Below are 18,594 nucleotides of genomic sequence, written 5' to 3'. Positions count from 1 at the left end.
TTAGTCACCAATTTCATTAACAATTTACACAATATCCAAGGTCAATAGCAATCAATAGCATGGAGTAATATGTGGCACCATGAAATGACAAATATAAAACATTCACAGACACACTGGTCTGGGCTAATCTATCAATAATTGGTCATCTTTTCAATTGGTCAGATATACTCCTATAAAACACCATTTTAAAAAATTTCAAAAGGATGAAGGAGGTAAATTATGACATTCTAGGTCCCTGACTCAGTCCAGGCTATCACAGTTTGAACAACAGGGGCAAAAAAAAAAAAAAAAAGCAAGCTTTAGAATTACATAAGAAAATATTTTTATGTTTTCATGACAAAGGTGACATTACAAGCTACCCCACAGAAATACAAAAGATACTCAAAGACTATTATGAACACCTCTATGCACACGAACTAGGAAATCTAGAGGAAATGGATAAATTCATGGAAATACACAACTTCCCAAGGTTGAATCAGGAAGAAGTTGAAACCCCGAACAGAGTGAATATCAAGTTCTGAAACTGAATCAGTAATAAAAACCTATTAACAAAAAAAGCCCCAGGCCAGATGGATTCACAGCCAAATTCTACAAGATGTACGAAGAAGAGCTGTTACTAATTCTACTGAAATTATTCCAAAAAAACTGATATTAAGTCCTTCCAAAAATTAAGGAAGAACTCCTCCTTAATTTGTTCTAGGAAGCCAGCATCACCCGAATATCAAAACCTCACAAAGACAAAACAAAAAAGAAATCTGCAGTTTAATATCCCTGATGAACACACATGCAAAAATCCTCAAAAAACTACTAGCAGACAAAATGCCACAGCACATCAAAAAGTTAATTTACCATGATTAAATAGCCTTTATTCCTGGGATGCAAGGATAGTTCAACATATGCAAATCAATAAATGTGATTCATCATATAAACACAATGAAAAACAAAAACCATATGATCATCTCGATACAGAAAAAGCATTCAATAAAATCCAACATCCCTGTATGAGAAAAACCCTCAAAAAAAAAAAAACTAGGCATCAAAAGAATATACCCCAAAAAAATAAGAGCCATCTGTGACAAACACACAGCCGACATCATACTGAATGGGCAAAAGCTGGAAGCATTCCCCTTAAGAAGTGGAATGAGGCAAGAATGCCTACTTTTATCACTTCTATTCAACACAGTACTGAAGTCTTTGCCAGAGCAATCAGGCAAGATAAATAAATAAAAAAAAAGAAGTCAAATTATCTCTCTTGGTTAACAAAATGATTCTGTGTATGTGTGTGTGTATGTGTGTATATGTGTATATGAGAGAGAGAGAAAGATAGGGTCCTGCTCTGCCACCAGGCTAGAGAGCAGTGGTGTGATCATAGCTAACTGCAACCTCAAATTCCTGGGCTCAAGCCATCCTCATGCCTTAGCATCCCAAGCAGCTGGGACTGTAGACATGCATCACTACCACATCTGGCTATTAAAATTTTTTTTCTTTTGGTAGAGACAGGGTTTCACTATGTTGTCCAGGCTTGTCTCAGACTCCTGGGCTCAAGTGATCCTCCAGCCTTGGCCTCCCAAAACATTGGGATTACAGGTGTAAGCCATTACACCCAGTCCAACAATATGATTCTATAGCTAGAAAACCCTAAAGACTCTACCAAAAGGCTCCTAGGACTGAAATGACTTCAATAAAGACAAATAAAATCATTGTACAAAAATCAATAGCATTTCTATACATGAGTAATATTCATGCTGAGAGCCAAACCAAGAAAGCAACCCCACACACAAAAATAAAATAACTAGGAATACATCTAACCAAGGAAGAAGAAGATCTCTACAAGAAGAACTATAAAACACAACTGAAACAAATCATAGTTGACACAACAAATGGGAAAACATTCCATGCTCATGGAATCAATCGATGAAAGAATCAATATTGTTAAAATGGTCTTACTGCCCAATGTAATCTAAAAACTAACAATGTTATTTTTTCACAGAATTAGAAAAAAAATCCTAAAATTCATATGGAACCAAAAAAGAGCCCAAAGCAATCCTAAGCAAAAGGAAAAACTCCAGAGCTATCACATTACTCAGCTTCAAAGTGTACTTTAAGGCTACAGTAACCAAAACAGCATGGGATTCATACAGAAATAGACATGTAGACTAATGGAACAGAGTAGAGAAACCAGAAATAGTCTCATACCTACAGCTATTTAATCTTTGACAAAGTCAGCAAAAATAAGCATGTGGAAAGGATTCCCTATTCAATAAATGGTGCTGGGATATCTGGCTAATCACATGCAGAAGAATAAAACTGGACTTCTACATTTCCCCATATTTAAGAATTAACTAAAGATGGATTAAATATTTAAATAGAAGACCTCAAACTGTAAGAATTCTAGATGAAAACCTCAGAAATACTATTCTGGACACAGGCCTTGGGAAAGAGTTTATGACTAAGTCCTCAAAAGCAATTGCATCAAAACCAAAAATTGACAAGAAGGGCCTCGTTAAACTAAAGAGGTTCTGCACAGCAAAAGAAACTATCAACAGGATAAAGAGACAGTCTACAAAATGGAAGAAAATATTATCAAACTATGCACCCATCAAAGGTCTAATATCTGACAAAGATATATTATCTATAAGGAACTTAATTCAACAAGCATAAAACAACCCCATTAAAAAGTGGGCAAAAGAAATAAAAGGACACTTCTCAAAAGAAGGCACACACATGGCCAAAAAACATGAAAAATGTTGCACACCACAAATCAAAACCACAATGAGATACTATCTCACATCAGTCAGAATGGCTATTATTAAAAAGTGAAGAAACAACAGATGCTGGTGAGACGGTGGAGTAAAGGAACACCTATACACTGCTGGTGGGAATGTAAATTAGTTCAGCCATTATTTGGAGATGTCTCAAAGAACTGACAACACAATTACCAATTGACCCAGCAATCCCATTACTGGGTATATACCCAAAGGGAAATAAATTATTCTATCAAAATGACATAGGCACTTGTATATTCATTGCAATATACAATACTAAAGATACAAAAATCAACCTAGGTGTCTGTCAATGACGGATTGGAGAAAGAAAATGTGGTACATATATACCATAGAACACTACAAAGCCATAAAAAAAAACAAAATCACATCCTCTGCAGCAACATGAACATATCTGAAGGCCATTTTCTTAAACAAATTAACACAGGAACAGAAAACCAAATACTGCACATTTTCACTAATAAGTGGGAGCTGAGCACTGGATACACATGAATATGAAGATGGGAACAAAAGACACTGAGGGACTAGTAGATGAGGAGAGAGAAAAGGCAAAGGGCTGAAAAACTACCTCTTGGGTATTACTCTTACTACCTGGGTGATGGATCATTTGTACTCCAAACCTCAGTATCATGCAATATACTTACGTAACAAACCTGCGTGTGTATCCCTGAATCTAAAATGAAAGTTGAAATTATTAAAAAAAATTCATGCTTTCTAGCCTCTGTGGGACATACCTATAACTTTTGAAGAAGCACAGTAAATAAACCAACTACACAAAATATTTATTTATTTTGTTGCACTGGACTTAGGAGATTCACATGTAAATTGTGGAGGTTTAACTTTTTAAAGGTAAGTTTCAGGGTTGTTTATAAGTTGTGTAACAAACACTATGATTATGTCTCAGCATAACATGAGCAAATACTCTGCTCCATGTTCTTTAGGCTAAGCATCTCTAGAGTGGGCTAATGCTTGGAGAGTTGTCTTTTTGTTTCATTGGTTTGGGTTTGTTTTTAACTACAGAAGATTTACTTTACTGCTTAAAGCCAAGACAGCCTAACTCCTTTCCTCTTTTTTTTTTTTTTTTTTTAAACAAATATTTTACCCTATGTCTCATTCCCAAAGTGATATACACCATACAATTAGCAAACACATGTACAAAAATATATTCTTATTTGTCTTATCATATTTTTTAGCATCACAAACATCATGATATCAAAATCCAAATACACTTGAGTTATTGCATAAGTCATTAATCTTCTCTGAGCAGATTTAATCAGAATTAAAAAGGAGAAGAAGATGATGATGATTTTGTTCAAAATACTATAATTCTTGAGCCTGGTAACATACATTTTAAAGTTCACATTGATTGACTCCAAATCTGTATCCACATTGTAAAGAATCAGAACATTTGACAGTGGTTTAGCTTATAACTCAATGGTCATTTTTCAACAACAAATTTTGGTGAGACTGATACTTTAGGTTTTCTGTTCCTTATTCTACTGGGCACACGGCTTCTGGCTGTCTGGTGATTTCTGCAATAGTGCCAACGTAAAGATAGGCAGTGAGCTGAAGAATTACTTCATTAGCTTTTGTGACTGCAAGGAGCATTTTTCTTTTTTTTTTTTTTTAATTATTATTATACTTTAGGTTTTATGGTACATGTGCACAATGTGCAGGTTAGTTACATATGTATACATGTGCCATGCTGGAGCGCTGCACCCACTAACTCGTCATCTAGCATTAGGTATATCTCCCAATGCTATCCCTCCCCCCTCCCCCCACCCCACAACAGTCCCCAGAGTGTGATGTTCCCCTTCCTGTGTCCGTGTGTTCTCATTGTTCAATTCCCACCTATGAGTGAGAATATGCGGTGTTTGGTTTTTTGTTCTTGCGATAGTTTACTGAGAATGATGATTTCCAATTTCATCCATGTCCCTACAAAGGACATGAACTCATCATTTTTTATGGCTGCATAGTATTCCACGGTGTATATGTGCCACATTTTCTTAATCCAGTCTATCATTGTTGGACATTTGGGTTGGTTCCAAGTCTTTGCTATTGTGAATAATGCCGCAGTAAACATACGTGTGCATGTGTCTTTATAGCAGCATGATTTATAGTCCTTTGGGTATATACCCAGTAATGGGATGGCTGGGTCAAATGGAATTTCTAGTTCTAGATCCCTGAGGAATCGCCACACTGACTTCCACAAGGGTTGAACTAGTTTACAGTCCCACCAACAGTGTAAAAGTGTTCCTATTTCTCCACATCCTCTCCAGCACCTGTTGTTTCCTGACTTTTTAATGATTGCCATTCTAACTATTTCTCCACATCCTCTCCAGCACCTGTTGTTTCCTGACTTTTTAATGATTGCCATTCTAACTGGTGTGAGATGGTATCTCATTGTGGTTTTGATTTGCATTTATCTGATGGCCAGTGATGGTGAGCATTTTTTCATGTGTTTTTTGGCTGCATAAGTGTCTTCTTTTGAGAAGTATCTGTTCATGTCCTTCGCCCACTTTTTGATGGGGTTGTTTGTTCTTGTAAATTTGTTTGAGTTCATTGTAAATTCTGGATATTAGCTTTGTCAGATGAGTAGGTTGTGAAAATTTTCTCCCATTTTGTAGGCTGCCTGTTCACCCTGATGGTAGTTTCCTTTGCTGTGCAGAAGCTCTTTAGTTTAATTAGATCCCATTTGTGAATTTTGGCTTTTGTTGCCATTGCTTTTGGTGTTTTAGACATGAAGTCCTTGCCCATGCCTATGTCCTGAATGGTAATGCCTAGGTTTTCTTCTAGGGTTTTTATGGTTTTAGGTCTAACGTTTAAGTCTTTAATCCATCTTGAATTGATTTTTGTATAAGGTGTAAGGAAGGGATCCAGTTTCAGCTTTCTACATATGGCTAGCCAGTTTTCCCAGCACCATTTATTAAATAGGGAATCCTTTCCCCATTGCTTGTTTTTCTCAGGTTTGTCAAAGATCAGATAGTTGTAGATACGTGGCGTTATTTCTGATGGCTCTGTTCTGTTCCATTGATCTATATCTCTGTTTTGGTACCAGTACCATGCTGTTTTGGTTACTGTAGCCTTGTAGTATAGTTTGAAGTCAGGTAGTGTGATGCCTCCAGCTTTGTTCTTTTCGCTTAGAATTGACTTGGTGATGCAGGCTCTTTTTTGGTTCCATATGAACTTTAAAGTAGTTTTTTCCAATTCTGTGAAGAAAGTCATTGGTAGCTTGATGGGGATGGCATTGAATCTGTAAATTACCTTGGGCAGTATGGCCATTTTCACGATATTGATTCTTCCTACACATGAGCATGGAATGTTCTTCCATTTGTTTGTATCCTCTTTTATTTCCTTGAGCAGTGGTTTGTAGTTGTCCTTGAAGAGGTCCTTCACATCCCTTGTAAGTTGGATTCCTAGGTATTTTATTCTCTTTGAAGCAATTGTGAATGGGAGTTCACTCATGATTTGGCTCTCTGTTTGTCTGTTATTGGTGTATAAGAATGCTTGTGATTTTTGTACATTGATTTTGTATCCTGAGACTTTGCTGAAGCTGCTTATCAGCTTAAGGAGATTTTGGGCTGAGATTATGGGGTTTTCTAGATATATAATCATGTCGTCTGCAAACAGGGACAATTTGACTTCCTCTTTTCCTACCTGAATACCCTTGATTTCCTTCTCTTGCCTGATTGCCCTGGCCGGAACTTCCAACACTATGTTGAATAGGAGTGGTGAGAGAGGGCATCCCTGTCTTGTGCCAGTTTTCAAAGGGAATGCTTCCAGTTTTTGCCCATTCAGTATGATATTGGCTGTGGGTTTGTCATAGATAGCTCTTATTATTTTGAGATATGTCCCATCAATACCTAATTTATTGAGAGTTCTTAGCATGAATGGTTGTTGAATTTTGTCAAAGGCCTTTTCTGCATCTATTGAGATAATCATGTGGTTTTTGTCTTTGGTTCTGTTTATATGCTGGATTACATTTATTGATTTGCGTATATTGAACCAGCCTTGCATCCCAGGGATGAAGCCCACTTGATCATGGTGGATAAGCTTTTTGATGTGCTGCTGGATTCGGTTTGCCAGTATTTAATTGAGGATTTTTGCATCAATATTCATCAAGGATATTGGTCTAAAATTCTCTTTTTTGGTTGTGTCTCTCTCAGCTTTGGTATCAGGGTGACGCTGGCCTCATCAAATGAGTTAGGGAGGATTCCCTCTTTTTCTATTGATTGGAATAGTTTCAGAAGGAATGGTACCAGTTCCTCCTTGTACCTCTGGTAGAATTCGGCTGTGAACCCATCTGGTCCTGGACTTTTTTTGGTTGGTAAGCTATTGATTATTGCCACAATTTCAGCTCCTGTTATTGGTCTATTCCGAGATTCAACTTCTTCCTGGTTTAGTCTTGGGAGGGTGTATGTGTTGAGGAATTTATCCATTTCTTCTAGATTTTCTAGTTTATTTGCATAGAGGTGTTTGTAGTATTCTCTGATGGTAGTTTGTATTTCTGTGGGGTCGGTGGTGATATCCCCTTTATCATTTTTTATTGCATCTATTTGATTCTTCTCTCTTTTTTTCTTTATTAATCTTGCTAGCAGTCTATCAATTTTGTTGATCCTTTCAAAAAACCAGCTCCTGGATTCATTAATTTTTTGAAGGGTTTTTTTGTGTCTCTATTTCCTTCAGTTCTGCTCTGATTTTAGTTATTTCTTGCCTTCTGCTAGCTTTTGAATGCGTTTGCTCTTGCTTCTCTAGTTCTTTTCATTGTGATGTTAGGGTATCAATTTTGGATCTTTCCTGCTTTCTCTTATGGGCATTTAGTGCTATAAATTTCCCTCTACACACTGCTTTGAATGCATCCCAGAGATTCTGGTATGTTGTGTCTTGGTTCTCGTTGGTTTCAAAGAACATCTTTATTTCTGCCTTCATTTCGTTATGTACCCAGTAGTCATTCAGGAGCAGGATGTTCAGTTTCCATGTAGTTGAGCGGTTTTGAGTGAGATTCTTAATCTTGAGTTCTAGCTTGTTTGCACTGTGATCTGAGAGATAGTTTGTTATAATTTCTGTTCTTTTACATTTACTGAGGAGAGCTTTACTTCCAAGTATGTGGTCAATTTTGGAATAGGTGTGGTGTGGTGCTGAAAAAAATGTATATTCTGTTGATTTGGGTTGGAGAGTTCTGCAGATGTCTATTAGGTCTGCTTGGTGCAGAGCTGAGTTCAATTCCTGGGTATCCTTGTTGACTTTCTGTCTCGTTGATATGTCTAATGTTGACAGTGGGGTGTTAAAGTCTCCCATTATTAATGTGTGGGAGTCTAAGTCTCTTTGTAGGTCACTCAGGACTTGCTTTATGAATCTGGGTGCTCCTGTATTGGGTGCATATATATTTAGGATAGTTAGCTCTTCTTGTTGAATTAATCCCTTTACCATTATGCAGTGGCCTTCTTTGTCTCTTTTGATCTTTGTTGGTTTAAAGTCTGTTTTATCAGAGACTAGGATTGCAACCCCTGCCTTTTTTTGTTTTCCATTTGCTTGGTAGATCTTCCTCCATCCTTTTATTTTGAGCCTATGAGTGTCTCTGCACGTGAGATGGGTTTCCTGAATACATCACACTGATGGGTCTTGAGTCTTTATCCAATTTGCCAGTCTGTGTCTTTTAATTGGAGCATTTAGTCCATTTACATTTAAAGTTAATATTGTTATGTGTGAATTTGATCCTGTCATTATGATGTTAGCTGGTTATTTTGCTCGTTAGTTGATGCAGTCTCTTCCTAGTCTCAATGGTCTTTACATTTTGGCATGATTTTGCAGTGGCTGGTACAGGTTGTACCTTTCCATGTTTAGCACTTCCTTCAGGAGCTCTTTTAGGGCAGGCCTGGTGGTGACAAAATCTCTCAGCATTTGCTTGTCTGTAAAGTATTTTATTTCTCCTTCACTTATGAAGCTTAGTTTGGCTGGATATGAAATTCTGGGTTGAAAATTCTTTTCTTTAAGAATGTTGAATATTGGCCCCCACTGTCTTCTGGCTTGTAGGGTTTCTGCCGACAGATCCGCTGTTAGTCTGATGGGCTTCCCTTTGAGGGTAACCCGACCTTTCTCTCTGGCTGCCCTTAACATTTTTTCCTTCATTTCAGCTTTGGTGAATCTGACAATTATGGGTCTTGGAGTTGCTCTTCTCAAGGAGTACCTTTGTGGCGTTCTCTGTATTTCCTGAATCTGAATGTTGGCCTGCCTTGCTAGATTGGGGAAGTTCTCCTGGATAATATCCTGCAGAGTGTTTTCCAACTTGGTTCCATTCTCCCTGTCACTTTCAGGTACACCAATCAGACGTAGATTTGGTCTTTTCACATAGTCCCATATTTCTTGGAGGCTTTGCTCGTTTCTTTTCATTCTTTTTTCTCTAAACTTCCCTTCTCGCTTCATTTCATTCATTTCATCTTCCATGGCTGATACCCTTTCTTCCATTTGATCGCATCAGCTCCTGAGGCTTCTGCATTCTTCACGTAGTTCTCGAGCCTTGGTTTTCAGCTCCATCAGCTCCTTTAAGCACTTCTCTGTATTGGTTATTCTAGTTATACATTCTTCTAAATTTTTTGCAAAGTTTTCAACTTCTTTGCCTTTGGTTTGAATATTCTCCCATAGCTCGGAGTAATTTGATCATCTGAAGCCTTCTTTTCTCAGCTCGTCAAAGTCATTCTCCGTCCAGCTTTGTTCCGTTGCTGGTGAGGAACTGCATTCCTTTGGAGGAGGAGAGGCGCTCTGATTTTTAGAGTTTCCAGTTTTTCTGCTCTGTTTTTTCCCCATCTTTGTGGTTTTATCTACTTTTGGTCTTTGATGATGGTGATGTACAGATGGGTTTTTGGTGTGGATGTCCTTTCTGTTAGTTTTCCTTCTAACACACAGGACCCTCAGCTGCAGGTCTGTTGGAGTACCTGGCCGGCGGTGTGAGGTGTCAGTCTGCCCCTGCTGGGGGGCGCCTCCCAGTTAGGCTGCTCGGGGGTCAGGGGTCAGGGACCCACTTGAGGAGGCAGTCTGCCCATTCTCAGATCTCCAGCTTCGTGCTTGGAAAACCACTGCTCTCCTCAAAGCTGTCAGACAGGGACATTTAAGTCTGCAGAGGTTACTGCTGTCTTTTTGTTTGTCTGTGCCCTGCCCCCAGAGGTGGAGCCTACAGAGGCAGGCAGGCCTCCTTGAGCTGTGGTGGGCTCCACCCAGTTCAAGTTTCCTGGCTGCTTTGTTTACCTAAGAGAGCCTGGGCAATGGCGGGCGCCCCTCCCCCAGCCTCGCTGCCGACTTGCTGTTTGATCTCAGACTGCTGTGCTAGCAATCAGCGAGACTCCGTGGGCGTAGGACCCTCTGAGCCAGGTGCGGGCTATAATCTCCTGGTCCACCGTTTCCTAAGCCCGTCGGAAAAGCACAGTATTCGGGTGGGAGTGGCCTGATTTTCCAGGTGTCATCTGTCACCCCTGGAAAGGGAACTCCCTGACCCCTTGTGCTTCCTGAGTGAGGCAATGCCTTGCCTCTGCTTCGGCTGGCGCACGGTGCGCTCACCCACTGACCTGCACCCACTGTCTGGCACTCCCTAGTGAGATGAACACGGTACCTCAGATGGAAATGCAGAAATCACTCGTCTTCTGCGTCGCTCACGCTGGGAGCTGTAGACCAGAGCTGTTCCTATTCGGCCATCTTGGCTCCAACTCCTTTCCTCTTATATTTCCCAAATCTTCCAGGTAATGAAAAGCTTTGTTCCACAGAAAAAATATCTGTATTGTATTTAGAGTCCTGCTTTAATTTTTTTAAATTATTGTTATACTTTAAGTTTTAGGGTACATGTGCACAATGTGCAGGTTTGTTACATATGTATACATGTGCCATGTTGGTGTGCTGCACCCATTAACTCGTCATTTAACATTAGGTATATCTCCTAATGCTATCCCTCCCCCCTCCCCCCACCCCACAACAGGCACCAGTGTGTGATGTTCCCCTTCCTGTGTCCATGTGTTCTCATTGTTCAATTCCCACCTATGAGTAAGAACATGCGGTGTTTGGTTTTTTGACCTTGTGATAGTTTGCTGAGAATGATGGTTTCCAGCTTTATCGATGTCCCTGCAAATGACACGAACTCATCATTTTTTATGGCTGCATAGTATTCCATGGTGTATATGTACCACATTTTCTTAATCCAGTCTATCATTGTTGGACATTTGGCTTGGTTCCAAGTCTTTGCTATTGTGAATAGTGCCACAATAAATATATGTGTGCATGTGTCTTTATAGCAGCATGATTTATAATCCTTTGGGTATATACCCAGTAATGGGATGGCTGAGTCAAACGGTATTTCTAGTTCTAGATCCCTGAGGAATCGCCACACTGACTTCCACAATGGTTGAAATAGCTTACAGTCCCACCAACAGTGTAAACATGTTCCTATTTCTCCACATCCTCTCCAGCATCTGTTGTTTCCTGACTTTTTAATGATTGCCATTCTAACTGGTGTGAGATGGTATCTCATTGTGGTTTTGATTTGCATTTATCTGATGGCCAGTGATGATGAGCATTTTTTCATGTGTCTTTTGGCTGCATAAATGTCTTCTTTTGAGAATTATCTGTTCATATCCTTCGCCCACTTGTTGATTGGAGTCCTGCTTCTTTTAGACAGCACTTTTTCTTGGGGCTAATCATCACTAATTACTGACTAGTTCTGTAAGAAATCTGCTTCTACAGAGGACTGTGAGAAGAAAGGGAACCAGGCTACTCATTAGCTTGTCTCAAAAGACCTCTTCCGTCACAGACACGAGGGTTCACTGCACTCTCAGGCAATAATTCTTTCTCATAGAGTCCTAAAAAGCAGGTTTTCTCAGATGTATTTGCTTAAAAGATTCTAGCTTCAGTACCTTATATGAAACATAGGAACTAGCCAACAGAAAATCAGGTAAGTTCAGGCATGTGGAAGCTCTGCTGAAGATAGTTATGCTAGTAAAAAGTAGAACCTTGTGGTGTGATGTGTAATCTTAAAAATACAGCCCACTCTATGTGGGATTTTGTTATGAAAAGATTCTCATTCTCCACCAACTATCCTCTTCCTTTGGCCCAATTTATTTCCTTACAGCCATCCAGACTTATAGGCTTTGCAAAAAATGCTATGAGTTTTATAATGAGGTGATACATTTTCCACTCACTGAGAATGTGCTTCTGTTAAAAGAAACACTAGCTCCAACATGGCTCTTGCTTTTTAAGCAAAGCATAGATCTTCAGATTGCATCAGGAAAGAGTAGATATGATTTGTGCAATGCAAGTACATATGCCTATGGTTGACATCTATTATGAAAGTTATTCAGTGCCATATATGGTGATTTATGATTACTTTTAGGTAAAAGAACTACTAGAAATGAAAAAAAAAAGCCAGTATTCACTGAATTCATCACAATTATGATGAATAACTTGAAGCAATAGAAAGAATAGTTCTATTTGTTTCAACATACCATTTTAAATACATTTTGTGGGGAGGGACGGGGCATGGTTGTTTGGTGGCTGCAATGGTTTTCTGGCTCTCTGTCTGTCTGTTTATCCATCTATCTGTTCTTTTGTGTTTTCCTTAGTTGCTGGTGGTGAGTACACAGCATCTCAGAGTCATCCTCTGCTAAGGCAGCACATTTATGAATATTTGAAGATTAACATCAGCACCTGGAACATCCGCAGAAGGGGGTTCTTTCTAGTACCATACCACCCCAAGTAATAGGGAGCTTGTTGCATAATAAGACATCTGTATTGTATTTAGACTTCATCTTCTTTTAAATATCATTTTTCTTTGGGCTGATCAGCACCAATTACCAACTAGTTCTCTAACTGGATAGGTTTTGGGTACCACAAAATACAGCAGATAACAAACATTCCAAATGAATGAATCTAGATTTCACAAAGTGGGCAACATTTTACCCCACCCAGATCCTCAATTTTAAGTTCTTGGTTGTAGCTTATCTTCTGGTTCTCTCCAACCTCTTTCAATATATGTATCCGCGCTGTGACACTTATTATTTATTCAGAATGAATCACTGGCCAGTTGCACAGAGCAAGGCAATAGCCATTAATCAATGCAAACCGAAGTCAGAAGTTTACCTTAGTTCCTTGAAGGGGTCTGCCCTGACATTAGGTGTTTCTATAGATTTAGGGAACACTGTGCCCTCTGCTCCTGTAAACAAAACAGAAAAGCAAACAGAGATTGGAGATACTGGAGTCACCTGGAGGCACAATCAGCACACTGATTGGAGCTAAACGCAGCGAATCCATTATACAACCCAATACCCACATATTTTTCCACCGGCTTTAGAGCTCCATGATAGGAAAGCATTGAATCACTCATGCAAACAGCCTTTGAAAAAACAAGGAACTTCTTTTGAAAGCATTCTTGCTGAGATCAGAGTGAGGCCATGAGGCAAATTCCATCTCGGCTTCAGAAAGGAAAAGATGCCTAGAAATGGTAAGGTCTGACTCTTGTCTCTCAGAAACTATTAATAGTCACCCAACTGGAAATGTTTTGAAAAACAGCAACCAAAGTTCTCTTATTGCAATGCATGGCAGAAATCACATAACACATATGACATCTACGCAGTGGGTTAGATGGTAGAACAGTGAAGTATTTTCCTAATGACTAGCAAAAGTTTTTCAGTAAATAAAGTTCTACATTATTATCTTGAAAAGTTAAGCAAAACAGAACACTATGAGAGATCATTTGAAGTTCAGAGCTTTTACACTTTGAGTATTAACATTGATCCCAAACCCAATCTAGACATTTAGCTCTTGACTGTGCTATAAGCTTTTATCTTTACAACTTGTCAACACCAGTCGAATCTTTGCAGCCATAAAGATAGCGATTATCTGATTTGTCTGCTCCCAAAGTGTTTTCAAATCACTTAAGCCTCAGTTTATCACAGACAATTGCACTAGATATTAGTTTTTCAATTAAACTTAGCTGAGGCAGTATCCTGTACTTTGAAGTAAAGGTGTTTCTTTTTTATACATTTGGTGTACTTTGATGCTGTAAGAAGGAGAGAATATCTTATTTCCATGTGTGAATTTTTATAATCCTCTTACATTTTTGTAATGTCTAGAAATGCTCCATTATATTCAACAAAGAACATGCTTTTGAATGGTGTGGTGTTCTGTCAACTAGATCTTAAGCTCTGTGTAGGCAGGGACAAGCTCATATATGGGATATAGCCAGGTTGACTTTAGGTTCTGAAGGCTTCTACTGGACTCATTTCCAAATGGTACTGATGCTTCTATGGGAGTATTAAATTATTGCTTTCTCAATGCCAGGCTAAGCTGGTGCCCACTGAATGGCAAGCCAGCAAAATCTAGGGAGATAGGTTCTGACAGGTAGAGGTGGCAAATGATTGACAGGCTTTGGATGTAGAAAGGAAGTGAAGAACAAGATGCTCATGCTCCCTCGGCTCCCACTCCCTCAGTTCCCATGATGCAACCAAATACCCTTTGATTATATCCTTGCTGGGCTTTGGCCAGTGGGGGTCCATATGTTCCACATACTGGAGGACAAACTCATTGATAAGACTTCTTAGGGGAAGATTTCAAAGCCACTCATTAGCTGAGTGACCTTGGGCATGAAGTTCAACCTCTGTGATATTCAGTTTCCCTCTCTCAAAAGAAAGTGTGTTGATAGTACCCTTATCTCCCAGGAATCTTGGAAGGCTGAATGAGATCTCTGGCACAAAGCAATCAGCAGTAATATTATATAATGTTTATGATTCTTATTCGTCCTTCTTCTTAGCCAGATCTTCTATGACTGTTTCAAAAATAACATTTTTAAAGCATTTTCTATGAACTAGAAACTGTACTGGACATTCTAGTTTTTCATTTGATCACCAGAATAACCCTATGAAGTGGAGACTATTAGTATCTTTGAGGCTCAGGGAAGTCAGGAAATTTTTCCTATGGTCACACAACTAAGTGGAAGTGGGAGGGGTGACTGAGTGAGGGGTCAGAGGGGTGGGATTTGAACTCTAATCTTTCTGTTCTAAAACTGATGCCTTTGATCACTCCCCTAGACTATCTCCCTTAGCAGATTAAGTCCCTCCTTTACATGCACATCTTTTTATGAGATATGAGCAAATACCAATGTTTATACCATCAAGTAATGCTTGCTAAATCCTCGATCACCTTTCTTCTCAAAACAATTCACATCTATAATGAGATGAGATATTAATACTCTTCAAAAAGGCCATTTCTTTCCAAGTGCTATCAGGTTTCTGATTTTCACACCATTTTTCACTTTCCCAGAAGTTCCAGAGTAGACAAACATCCTTCAGGATGAATTTCCCATCCCATCCTCTCTCTGTTTTCTCAGATAATGAATTATTCTCAATCTTATTATTTCAAAAAGGTTTCTATTAAAATCATACCTACTGATTCCCTCTTTTGACACAATATAATTTACTGGCAATAAATGTTCATAAACAGTTTGAGTGAAAAATCCATAAAGCCATTTCAGCTTTAAGTTCCATTTAATGTCTCTCAAAAATGATTTCATCAATGTGTTTCCATTAGCTGGTTCTCTGCCCAATAACTTAATTCCATACAATCAATCAGGAACTTATAAAGCATGTGACAGGATCTATCTAAAGTGTTCTGAATCACCATAAAGATCAGCTCAATGGCTCTTTTCCCTACTAGCACAGGTAGGGGGTAAACTTGTAAAAAAAAAAAAAAATCTCAAATGCACTCCACTGCCATAAGTAATAAAAAGCCAGCTTCTCCTCTCCAGAAAGGATATTCAAGTCCAGATCTCAGTTTTGTCATACTTTTGACTCAAAGTGTCCCAGATGTCAAGAGACCTGAAATCTAGTCCTATCTCTATGCTCTTAGGCAAGTCAGATAAAAATCTCTGGTTTTGGATTTCCCCAATTATTAAATGAGGGATAAGCATCAGAGTTAAACTGTTAACCCCAAATCTAAAATTTTATGAGGTGTACAATCTTATCTAAACAGATAACTGCCTTTAGCAACCTCTTTTTTTCTAATGAGAAGAAAAAATAATCCTGTGCTTTCAAAGGAAATTGCGAAACATTTTCTCAGTGTTTAAGGAAAAAAAAAAGGAGCAGACTTTTATCCAATTTAAGCTGCATTTAATAGGTAGAAATAATCACCAGAAAATAAATCTTGTAATAGATAAAATGGCAGAGAGCAAAAATGAAACTTAACTAAAACATCAAAACCCTAAAAATGCTGTAATTCTTTAAAACTCCAAAGAGTGACCTGAGAAAATTAAATTTTATGAAAAATGACTAATTACCTAAAACTATATACATGTTAAAAATTGCTGTGGACTAAATACTGAAAGAAAAATACAGATCTGCAAAATGTGACACACAAAAATTGGATTTGGGAGAAACACTGGACAGAAAAATTACTAGGACAGCAAATAGCATCTGTGAAATTTGATAAAGAAAATTTATGATGAATCACTTCTTGTACATGAAGAACTGATCTCCAAAGTAAGAATTTCAAGAAGTGTTCTTTTAAAAATCAGAAATGACTTAAGTGTACTCTTTAGAAAATTGTTTAAGAATTTTAACTAGCTTAACAGAGTTTGCTTTAGTAAATTTTTTCCTGATGAACAGGATTAATATTGATATAATTATGATTACTGCTTTTGTATTAATGAATATGAACTAAAAATCATCGTTGAGTTTAAACCTTGGGGCCAAAATGTTCAACAGTTTCAAAAGGTAGAGTTAAAATATCTGATGAATAAGGTTTGAGGTAAAAACGTCAGTTTTCTACTTCACATTTCTTGGGTATATATAACCTGAATGATAACTTTAATAACAATGATATTTTACTTGACAAGATAAGGATATAGTTTTATACCCATATTAGATTATAAAATGGAGAAAGGAAGTCATTCTAGAGAATGGTGATAAGGAAATTGAAGAAAAATAATTTTGTTTCTTGAAACACCCAAATACTGAGAAACCAAAAACCTGATTTTCAGTTCTAACTTTGCATATGCATTGCATGGTCTTTGACAATTTTCCCTTTAGTATTATTTCTCCATTTGGGTGGATTAAATAATCTTTAAGGTTTCTTCCACTCCTGTTATTTTATTATTTTCTAGATATAACTGATTGGATAAACTCTGTGTATCAGAAGAGGAGCACAGTATGTTGGTGAATCCAAAGTTCAATTAACTTAATAAATCTGTATCAAGCAGGAGGCTCTAGTGATGAAGAAAAGAGGTAAGAAGCTCACAGTGTAATATAATATCCTCCACTAGTGTACACTAATTGGTTTAAATAACTAGTAATTGGCTGGGCACGGTGGCTCACGCCTGTAATCCCAGCATTTTGGAGGGCCGAGGTGGGCAGATCACCTGAGGTCAGGAATTCGAAACCAGCCTGACCAACATGGAGAAATCCCGTCTCTACTGAAAATACAAAATTAGCTGGGCACGGTGGTGTATTCCTGTAATCCCAGCTACTCGGGAGGCTGAGGCAGGAGAATCGCTTGAACTCGGGAGGTGGAGGTTGCAGTAAGCCAAGATCACGCCTTTGCACTCCAGCCTGGGCAACAAGGCTGAAACGCTGTTTCAAAAAAAAAAACAAAAAACAAAACAAAACAAAAACCCCCCAAAAAACCCAGTAATTAATCTCAGAAATGAAAATATATAGTAGTGATAAAGAAAAGAAACATGTCTTTGAAAGTATAAAACTTGAAGTCACAACCTGGTTTGGCAGATAAGTTTCCTAAAGAAGTGAAGTTTTGCTGATATTTGAAAAATAATTAGAACTGAAGCAGTCAAGAGCTGAATGTAGCAGTAGAAAAGACTATGGAAACGCTTCACAGTTGGGAAATTCCCATTAATAAAGAAGACTGGGCCAGGCGTGGTGGCTCACACCTGTAATCCCACTACTTTGGGAGGCTGAGGCAGGCGGATCATGAGGTCAGGAGTTTGAGACCACCCTGTCCAACATGATGAAACCTTGTTGCTACTAAAAATACAAAAATTAGCCAGGTGTGGTGGCATGAGCCTGTAATCTCAACTACTTGGGAGGCTGAGGCAGGAGAATTGCTTGAACCCAGGAGTTGGAATTGTAGGGAGCTGAGATCCCATCAATGCACTCTAGCCTGGGAGACAGAACAAGACTCCGTCTGGGAAAAAAAAAAAGGACTGGTGTTGCTAGGCCATTCTTAGCAAGAGATGAATATCATGTGGTGAGACTAGAGAGAAAGTTTGGCTCAGGGAGTGCAGAGCCTCAGAGGCCACAGTGAAGGTTTTAAGCAGGGGATCTGACTTGATCAACCTGGCATTTTTCAAAGATCACTGTAGCTGCATGTTATGGATTACTTGTTTGTGTCCCCCCAAAATTCAGATGTTGAAACCCTAGCCTTCAATGTGATGGTATTAGGAGGTGGGGCATTTGGGAAATAATTAGGTTTAGATGAGGTCATCAGGGTAGAGTGCCTATGATGGGATTAGCGTCCTCAGAAGAAGAGAAAAAGACTAGTGCTCTTTCTCCACCATGTGAGGATACAGTAAGATGATGGATGTCTGCAAGCCAACATGAAGGACCCCACCAAACCTGACCATGCTGGCACCCTGATCTCACACTCCCCAGCCTCCAGAACTGTAAAAAATAAATTTCTGTTTTTTAAGGCATCCAGTCTATAGTACCTGCTATAGCAGCCCAGACTGACTGAGACATTATGTCATGGAAAAGACACTTAAGGAAGGCAAGAGTGAATAAAGAGAAGCCAGGAGAGAGGTGGTGGTAGATGGGATCATATGATTGGTAGC

At 38.6% G+C, this 18,594-nt stretch overlaps 1 protein-coding gene across 18 annotated transcripts in view; it reads right to left on the bottom strand.

The window, feature by feature from the left end:
* The window catches only part of SGCD (sarcoglycan delta), a 1,054,463-nt gene that overhangs the window by 109,661 nt on the left and 926,208 nt on the right, over positions 1 to 18,594 (bottom strand). For all 18 annotated transcript variants that reach the window (XM_063724354.1, XM_063724343.1, XM_063724356.1 and 15 more), the window contains one exon: positions 12,900 to 12,972. In XM_063724354.1, coding sequence (XP_063580424.1) covers positions 12,900 to 12,972 — 73 coding nt within the window. The remainder of the gene's footprint in view (positions 1 to 12,899; positions 12,973 to 18,594) is intronic.

Source organism: Pongo abelii, chromosome 4 (assembly GCF_028885655.2).
Source record: "Pongo abelii isolate AG06213 chromosome 4, NHGRI_mPonAbe1-v2.0_pri, whole genome shotgun sequence".
Lineage (NCBI taxonomy): Eukaryota > Metazoa > Chordata > Mammalia > Primates > Hominidae > Pongo > Pongo abelii.
Note: the sequence above shows the minus strand (reverse complement) of the source record. Positions and strands in the feature narration are given on the sequence as shown.